This window comes from Podarcis muralis, chromosome 2 (assembly GCF_964188315.1).
Source record: "Podarcis muralis chromosome 2, rPodMur119.hap1.1, whole genome shotgun sequence".
NCBI lineage: Eukaryota > Metazoa > Chordata > Lepidosauria > Squamata > Lacertidae > Podarcis > Podarcis muralis.
Window position 1 is genome coordinate 109473567 of NC_135656.1, and position 10241 is coordinate 109483807.

Genomic DNA, 10241 nt, shown 5'->3' on the forward strand with positions numbered 1-10241 from the left:
GCCAGGCACCACAACTTCGACCTCTTCAGGTCCCTCATCTCTCCCCCCTTTCCTTCTTTGATTTAGTCTGCTTTTCTAGTCCCTCTTACCCTCCTAACCCTAAAATCTACATACACATGCCTCCCCACACACTTTCATTAGCAATCCCCCCTCTCCAGTGGTCTTTTACCTCATACTATAACTAGAACCACCACTGCAACCAAGCATTTTCATCTTTCTTTGTCTCCCCCCCTTCCTTCCTTCCTTCCTTCCTTCCTTCCTTCCTTCCTTCCTTCCTTCCTTCCTTCCTTCCTTCCTTCCTTCTCTCTCTCTCTCTCTCTCTCTCTCTCTCTCTCTCTCTCTCTCTTTCTTTCTTACCAATCATGTTGCTAATATCACTGGCAACACTGCTTATGAGCCCTATACCCGACATTGGCTTCACAAAGATGCTTAACACCGTCTCACTGACCACCCCCTATCGCAAATGACAGGGAGGATGGTCTGCCCCTGAACAAGGCCATCCACACCAGCTGAGACCTAGGACCAACTGGCTAAACGCCAGATGGCCCAAAATACCCATAACAAACATTTATATGATTACATATAGGATACTCTCTATAATCTATCCCCTGCTCTTTAACCCAAATCTGATCCTAATCCCACTAATCCCCCACCCATCACACGCTAGGTCAGCGCAACCTCATTGGTTTGTTAAACAACACAACGTGAGAGACACAGGACAACCTCGATGGGTTGGCAAGGAATCACCCTACATAATAGATAAGCAAGATGGCTAGCCTAAAAGCAATTACACTGAATGTGAGGGGGCTGGGAAACCCCATCAAAAGAAAACGCATCACCTCATACATAAACACCATGAAACCACACATCAGCTTCCTACAAGAGATAGACAACCCACCCAAAGGAAGCGAATTCCTGAGCGACCCCCTCTTCAGTCAACATTGGGCTGTAGCAGGCTCAGGGAGTAGCCATAATAGTTAGTAGAGACCTGAACTTCAAAGCCACGACAGTCCTAAAAGATGAAAGAGGCAGATTCAATTTTGCTAAAGGGACACTAGATGGCAAAATTAAACTGACAATCGGCTCCATATATGCCCCAAACTCAAAACAATTAGAATTCACCCAGAAAACACTAAACAAGTTCCTCTCCTTCTCCGAAGGGGAAGCAATCCTAGGAGGGGACCTCAATCTAAATATGAAAGGTATATCCCTGAAAGACATCCACCCTACAACCCCATGGGCAACATTCCTCGGAAGGAAACCCCCAACAACTAGGGACTCTTACAAGTTACTAAAAATGCTAAAAAACAGGGGGCCCCAAGACATTTGGGGTGAGCAAAACCCAGGAGACACCAGCCATACATTCCAATCTGGACGCCATGGTACAGTGTCTAGACTGGACAGCATTCTGCTCACACAGGGTCTGATCCCCTTAGTGGAATCAATGAACATAGGTAACATTAAAATCACAGATCACGCCCCAGTAGAAGTCACAATTAAAATAGGAGAAGGAACACAAACCACCCCATCATGGTCCTTCAGTCCCATCCTAACTACAAACAAATTCGAGAGAATCTCACAAAAACTCTCCAAAACTACTTCAAGGAAAATGATGTAGACAATATAACAACCCCCCTGCTATGGGATACAATGAAAGTGTCACCAGAGGAGCCTGCATAAAAGAGAAAGCATTCCTTAAAAAACAAACCTTCTCAAAAATTAGCAAAATAGAACAAGACATCACAGCCCTCTCATCATGCTACAAACAAACAGGATCTAAAAAACTCCTCAAACTTATAGAACAAAAAAGGAGAGAACTAGACTCCCTAGAAATCAACAGAACAATGATCAGCATTCTGTTACCGAAATCCTGCCCCATAATGATAATTTTAATCATTGCCAATTCTCTAATTGCTTTTTTTGTTTCTTTCCATGTTTTAACATAATTTTGATCAAATAAATTTATATTTTTCATTGTTAAGTAAATCCCCAAATATTTTTCACTATTTGCAATCCGGTTGCTTCTTCTAAATCCTTTTTGCTCTGATTATGTATATTTTTAACCATCATTTTCATTTTTTCTTTATTTAATCTAAATCCTGCCACTTTTCCAAATTCTTCTATTTTCTCTTAAGGTTTCTTTATACTATTAATTGGATTTTCCACCATCACAATCATATCATCTGCAAATGCCCTAATTTTATAAACATTTTCCCCTAATGTTATGCCTTTTATTTCCTCCTCCTTTCTGATAATCTCATTAAGCACTTCCAATGTTAGTATAAATAATAACAGTGAAAGCGGGCACACCTGTCTCATTCCTTTCTGTATTGAGAAATATTCCGTCATATTGCCATTTATTATATCATTTGCCTTCTGATCTTAGTATATTGCTCTTATTCCATTTAAAATTGATGTTCCCAATTCCAATTTTTCCAATAATTTCCCCAGAAATCTCCATGAAACATTATCAAAAGCCTTTTCGCCATAAATTAAGACGAAGGGTGCCACTTTCCCTGAGTTCATGTCTAGATATTCTATGGCACCTATCACCAATCTCATACTATTCTGCATCCTTCTCGCAGGAAGGAATCCTGTCTGATCTTGGTGGATATATTCATTCAAAACTATTCTCAATCTCTGCGCTATTATATGCCACCATTGCAGCTAGAGTCTTATTGCCACAAAGGTGGAGAATAAGTATGAAGGAGTGGAGGAAGGGGGTGCAGTGGGGGTGGGCTGCCCGGGTGTCACCACTAAGGGGGGGGGTGACAAAATGCCTGGCGGCACTCACCGTGGGGCCTGCAGTGCGCCCAGGAGAGACACGGTGGCTTGGGCGCCTGCAGGCTCCACGCTGCCCCAAATGGTCTGCCTGCTGCCTCACCCTCAGCTGTAGGATGGCTGAATGTGAGGAGGCAGGCAGACTCCTTGGAGGCCCCATGGAGCCTCCTGCCCCGGCTCGCCCCACCCCGTGGGGGTCTGGCCCTGCCCACAAAGGTGACGTGCCCTGCCCCTGGGCGCAGGGCACGTGTGCTGCCCCAGGTGCCGGATCGGCTTGCTCCGCCACTGCGAGTATGGTGCCCACTAAGGAAATGTGGCTGTTTAAAATGCTTGAACATGCTGAATTGGCATGCATAACAAACAGTGTGAGAGAAAAGGATGATAAAGAAAACAAGGAGGACTGGATAATGTTTACTGAATATTTTAAGAAGCAGTATAAACAAGTAAATAGCCTAGCAGGTCTTGAGTAAATCCTGCAGAATAGCAGCTAATAGAAATTAACAGAGGAAGAAATTTGACGACTATAAATTTTGGAATACGTTATTTAGTAGAAAAGTAAAGAAACCAGGAAAAGTGTGGAACTAGATTTGCTAGTTCAATGTTGCAAGTATATGCCTCAAAGTGTAAGGTCTCTTAAGACAAGTTTGTAAAATGTTGTATTCAACCCAGTAGCAGGAGCGATGTGGCATTTGCTGGCACCTGGGGCACAGAGGGTGAACCAAACCTGCCATGCCAATGAGGATAGTCTGCCCCCCAAAGATGATGGGATCCAGTAAGCTTCCAAACTGCCTTCAGGGACTTTGGTCAACAAGTGTAATATGACCTTTACCAAATGTGGAATTGCAAAGGTGCCATTTTTTGTACGGTGTAATTATATTCTGCCTCTCTTAAGGTGTGAGATCTAATCTGTCTGGCTGGTGGTAGAATTCTATTAATGAGTTGCCCTCATTTTCTTCCAGGTTCCACACACTGCCCTTGTGCTAACGTCTCCATAGCAGAAGGTTCATCGGGGATGATCTTTGCTAATATATCCAGTTATCCGGACATTCTTTTATTTCATAATAGCAGTTCATCTGATTCTGATGATGCCATATTAGCCATAAATGGAGGAAAACTGAGAATCTACGACAGCACAAACAATATATACTTCTATCTATGGGGAAATGACCTCTTTATCAATAACACCAACAAACAACTTGCTGGAGAATACCAAGTTGAAGATTTTTTGAGAAAAAATTGTTTCCATCGAGTCTTCCTTAGCGTACCTGGTGAGGTTCTGAAGTTACTGTCAAATGGATTCACCACTGGGGGTGGGGGAAGAGTTCGGGGTGAGGACAGCTGCTTGCATGAATTTCTTTTTGGTTTGCATTTGTTCCTATCAGTCATTATTATTAATAACAGAATTTACTACCCACACTTCTCCATAAAATCTCAGGGCAGGTTTTTTTTTAAAAAAATAACAATATTCTATTATAAGAATTTCATTTACTAAAAGACAGAGTGAGAAAGAAAGAAAGTGAGTTGAAAAGAAAAAAAAAAGTAACAAGATAGTAGGAATATACACACCTGTATACTGATGTATGGTAAGGTAAGAGTACAGATCTCAGGGTAGTTTGCAATAAAACATTTCTGGCATCGTATTTTTATATCATGCTTCCCTACTATTTTGATAGCTACTCTTGCCCTATTTTAAATAAATGCATTTTATTTTTTTTGTTTCTAGACCCTTGGCACTGCCCTTCAGCTAATCTTTCCATACCAGAAGGTGCCTCTGGGACGATCATTCCTAATAACAAATTGAACCATTCCAATAGTCTTGCTTTATACAAGAAGAACCACTCCTCCTCTTCTTGGCAATACATCTTGAGCATAGCCAAGAGACACTTGAATCACAATGATGACACTTATGAAGAGCACTTCCATATATCTGACAGCGGCCTTTCTATCAAGAATGCTTATGAAGGACTTGCTGGAGAGTACCAACTTGTTCATCAGCAAAATGGATCCTGTGTGCTTCAGTTCTTCCTTAATATACCTGGTAAGTTTCTGATGTGATTGACATCTAGAGATTCATAGCCACTGAAAGAGGAGACACTGGTTCCTTTTATTTATTTCTGTTTGTTATATATTTGTATTGTTCAAGGAGCTTTAGAGGTTTCCTAGATTCAAGGTGTACTTTTTACTCAGATAGACTCACTGAAATGAATGGACCTATGTTAATCACCTCTGTTAATTTGAATGAGTCTGCTATGACTAGCATTGGAAGGAACTCTATGGTTTGGCAGGCATTTGGGGTGGTTGTCAGTTTTTGTAGGGGACGCGGGTGGCGCTGTGGTCTAAACCGCAGAGCCTGGGTCTTGCCGATTAGAAGGTTGGCAGTTCGAATCCCCACAACAGGGTGAGTTCTCATTGTTCGGCCCCAGCTACTGCCCACCTAGCAGTTCTAAAGCATGTCAAAGTGCAAGTAGATACATAGGTACTGCTCCGGTGGGAAGGTAAACGGCATTTCCGCGCGCTGCTCTGGTTCGCTAGATGCGGCTTAGTCATGCTGGCCACATGACCCAGAAGCTGTATGCTGGCTCCCTCGGCCAATAAAGCGAAATGAGCCCCGCAACCCCAGAGTTGTCTATGACTGGACCTAACTGTCAGGGGTATCTTTACCTTTAAAAGCCAGGGTGGATAAGTGGTCAGAATGACACACTAGAACTGAGGAAATCAAGTTTCAGATCCCTGCTCAGACATGAAGATCATTGTGTGATCCTTAAATAGGTAAAGGGACCCACCTCCATTAGGTCCAGTCGTGACCAACTCTGGGGTTGCGGCACTCATCTCGCTTTACAGCTGCACTTAAAGGGTGTCAGAAGCATGAATTCATAAAGATCAAACTGGATTTCTTCCCGGACGATTTATGCAATCCAATATTAGATGTGTGATCAATGTATTAGAATATTTGGATATTAAAATTGACAAACCAGCAGCTATTATGTTGGTGGACGCTGAAAAAGCTTTTGATAATGTGTCCTGGAAGTTTATGAAAAAATTAATGGAAGAAATCGGACTGGGAGAAAATATTTGTAAAGGAATAAATGCCATCTATTCGGAACAATATGCAAACCTGATCATCAATGGAAGAATTACTGAGGAGTGCAAAATAAACAAGGGAACCAGACAGGGCTGCCCACTGTCACCACTGATATTTATCTTGGTGATGGAAGTCTTGAACAATCAGATAAGAAAGGATCAGCTTGTTAAAGGCATCACTCTGGGAAGCAAAACATATAAAATTAAAGCTTTTGCGGACGATTTACTTGTTATGACTGAAAACCCTAAAGAAAGTCTGAAAAGAGTGCTGGAATTGATTAAAGAATTTGGAGAAGTGGCAGGCTTTAAGCTGAATATAACAAAAACAAAAATGCTTGTTAAAAATGTAACCACAGAAGAAAAGGACGATTTAGAAAAAATATTGGGCCTGAGAATCTCCTCAAAAGCAAAATACCTGGGTATTTGGATCACCCCCAAGAACATAAACTTATTTCAGGATAATTACACCAAAACTTGGTTAGAGATTAGAAAAAACTTTGTAACCTGGAGTAAACTAAAATTAACATTTCTGGGTAGGATTTCCATCATAAAGATGAATGTGCTTCCAAAATTAATCTTTTTATTTCAAATGATTCCAGTACTGGGCGAAGCAGATTGTCTCAAGATATGGCAAAGAGAAATTTCCAAATTCCTGTGGGAAGGGAAGAAACCTAGGATTAAACACCTGATCTTAATAGACATAAAAGAGAGAGGAGGCTTTTCCCTACCCGACCTAAAACTTTACTAGGAGGCAGCCTGTTTCACCTGGCTAAAAGATTGGTGCACGTTGCAGGATTCGGACCTCCTGGACCTGGAAGGTTTTGACAACCGTTGGGGATGGCACGCCTACCTAATATATGGAAAATCGAAAATTCATAAAAACTTTACCAACCATATAATAAGAAAGTCACTCTTTGCTGTATGGGAAAAATATAAAGACCTGATGGAGCCTAAAGTCCCGTGGTGGACTTCTCCAGTAGAAGCCATAGCAGTAAAACAGAAAAATACTCAGGAAAGCTGGCCAACACATAAAATACTTCTAAAAAATGAAGATAACCAAATAAAATTTAAAAACTTTGAGGAAATAAGAGACCACATTTCAGACTGGTTCCAATACCATCAGTTATTTGAAAAATTTAAATCTGACAAACAAAAGGGGTTCTCAACAGAAATTTCCCGATTCAAATCTGATCTTGTAAATTCTAAAAGAAAAACTCTTTCCAAAACTTACCGACTCCTCCTTGACTGGACAGTCAAGGAGGAGGACGTAACAGTGGCAATGGTGAGGTGGTCCCAGGATTTTGGCCACTCAATAACCATGGGCCAATGGGAAAATTTATGGAAGATCAATTGGAAATTCACAAATTGTTACCCGATTAGAGAGAACTTTCAAAAAATGCAACATCGATGGTATTTAACACCATGGAAGCTTTCAAAAATGTATAAAAATGTATCAAGTAATTGTTGGAGATGCGGAGACTCAGGAACATTCTTCCATATGTGGTGGATATGTAGGAAAATACAGGTATTCTGGGAGAGTATACATGCAGAACTGCAAAAAATGCTAAAGATCTCTTTCAATAAAAAACCAGAGGCCTACCTCCTGGGAATAGCAAATTTGGATATTCCACAAAAGAGGAAGGGTATCTTTTTATATGTGATGGCGGCAGCAAGAGTTTTGATCGCAGCAAAATGGAAGAGTAATGAAATCCCCTCTATTCAACATTGGATCCAAAAGCTGACAGAATATGCTGAATTAGATGGTTTATCAGAAAAAATAAAGAATAAATCAAAACAGGAATTTGTTTCTAAATGGGAGGTTTTTAAAGAATATCTGAAAAATAAATATAGTAGTTTAAATTCTGTTGCAGCATTCGAGGAACTTCAGTAATAGTTGTAAGGTAGATATAAGAAATTAGATTTAATGAGAATAAGTTTAATTATGAAAAAAATGTGTATTGGCGATAAGTAATATGAATTTGAAATATGGAATAGACGGGAGGTTGGGTCTTTAGTGTTAAGACCAATAGATGTTTTATTGTTTGCTAAGAATATTATGTGTCTATGGTTATTTTTGTAATTTGTGTATAATTTGGTATTTGTGTTTTTTGTTTGTTTGTTCTTCTTGTTGTATAAATAAAAAACTTTTTTAAAAAAGGGTGTCAGAAGCATGACCACTGACTTTTTCTATTTTCTAGTTTCAGGACGCAGACATGATTGTGCTTACGCTGCAGTAGGGCTTGCCATCTTTTTGGTGCTCTGTTTCACAGTGTATCTATGTTGGAAATGGAAAAGGAGAGACAAGGACACTGCTCAACTTGCTGGTGGCTTTGCAAATGGAACTCTGCCTCCTGGGTCACCAGAGGTGCAAGAAAGCTGAGCAGACCCACCCAGGAGAGAAGAAGAAGAAGAGTTTGGATTTGATATCCCTCTTTATCACTACCCGAAGGAGTCTCAAAGCGGCTAACAACCTCCTTTCCCTTCCTCCCCCACAACAAACACTCTGTGAGGTGAGTGGGGCTGAGAGACTTCAGAGAAGTGTGACTGGCCCAAGGTCACCCAGCAGCTGCATGTGGAGGATCAGGGAATCGAACCCGGTTCACCAGATTACGAGTCCACCATTCTGAACCACTACACCATACTGGGAAACTCTTTTCCTCATGAATGCAACCCTGAAACAAATGCCTTTCTGCCTTGAAGGACTGCTCCTTTCATTTTTCTAGTCATATGCTTTTTAAGATGATGGCCATGTGCAATGCACATCCTCTGATATCAACCCCCCCATGAAACCTTCACACGCCCTCCTGCCTGTACCATTTTTTAAAAAACCAAGTGGCCTTGAAGTCTATTTTCTTGTGAATTGCACAAAACGATGGGAAGCAGTTCAAGGACATCAGCTCTGTTGAAAGACCAGGATTTGAGTTCAGTTCCCCCAAGCAAGGAAGCCTCACGCTCTCCCGTTGGAGGAGACCCTGGTGCCAACTCAATCAGAGCCTGCTCCTATGAGACACTGACTCAAACAGAAAGTGTTAGGATATTGTTCCATTCCACCTTTAGAACAGGCATGTGGAGTTGTTGTATGTCACATGTCTGTTGACTTCCAGCACAGCCTGCTGGGAACTTCTGTTGTATATAGCTTTTGCTTGGACATGAAGGGAAGTGGACATGTTTTTCCTTTGTCCTGATGCTGAATAAAATGCTTGTAAATATGCTTACATATGCCTCTGTCCACCCTTCCGTTGCAAAGAGTTCTTATCTCTGCTGGCTTGCGTGCTCAGTCTCTCAAGGTTTCTGAGGCCTGAGTCACAGTTTTGATGCAGTTCCAAAAACTGGAGTTCACCCGGCTGCTGGCCAGTGGGCTGAAGCCGGTTGGGGGTCTGCCAATTGCCCCGGTCTCCCCAGATGCGATGGACGAGATGGTTGGATAGTGTCTTCGAAGCTACCAGCATGAGTTTGACCAAACTGCGGGAGGCAGTGGAACTCAGAAGTGCCTGGCATGCTCTGGTCCATGGGGTCACAAAGAGTCGGACACGACTAAACGACTAAACAACAACAACAACCCCAGATGCATCCCAACAGAAAGGACCTGAAGGACCAGGTGCGCAGCTTGGGAGTCATTCTGAACTCACAGCTGTCCATGGAGGCGCAGGTCAATTCTGTGTCCAGGGCATCTGTCTACCAGCTCCATCTGGTACGCAGGCTGAGACCCTACCTGCCCGCAGACTGTCTAGCCAGAGTGGTGCATGCTCTGGTTATCTCCTGCTTGGACTACTGCAATGTGCTCTACAGGAGGCTCCCTTTGAAGGTGACCCGGAAACTACAACTAATCCAGAATGCAGCAGCTAGACTGGTGGCTGGGAGTGGCCGCTGGGACCTTATAGCACCGGTCCTAAAGGATCTTCACTGGCTCCCAGTACATTTCTGAGAACAAATCAAAGTGTTTGCTCTGACTTTTAAAGCCCTAAACGGCCTCGGTCCAGTATACCTGAAGGAGCATCTCCACCCCCAGCATTCTGCCCGGACACTGAGGTCCAGCTCCAAGGGCCTTCTGGTGGTTCCCTCACTGCAAGAAGTGAGGTTGCAGAGAACCAGGCAGAGGGCCTTCTTGGTATTGGCGCCCGCCCTGTGGAACGCCCTCCCATCAGATGTCAAGGAAATAAACAACTATCTTATTTTAGAAGACATCTGAAGGCAGCCCTGTTTAGGGAAGTTTTTAAGGATTGATGTTTTTATTATGTTTTTAGATATGTTGTAAGCCACCCAGAGTGGCTAGGGAAACCCAGCCAGATGGGCAGGGTATAAATAATAAAATTACTATTAGTCTGAAAATAACATTCCCTTCGCTTTGCACGATGTTTGTATCCCCCACTTTTTTATCT

General features: G+C 42.2%; 1 protein-coding gene across 1 annotated transcript; it reads left to right on the top strand.

Moving 5' to 3' along the window:
• The first annotated feature begins 3239 nt into the window (after positions 1 to 3239).
• Positions 3240 to 8505, top strand: LOC144327048 (uncharacterized). Its single transcript, XM_077925199.1, has 3 exons — positions 3240 to 4049; positions 4505 to 4819; positions 8061 to 8505. Exons 1-3 carry the CDS (start codon positions 3716 to 3718, stop codon positions 8240 to 8242), a joined length of 831 nt encoding a protein of 276 aa, XP_077781325.1. The 5' UTR covers positions 3240 to 3715; the 3' UTR covers positions 8243 to 8505.
• The last annotated feature ends 1736 nt before the right edge of the window (positions 8506 to 10241 follow it).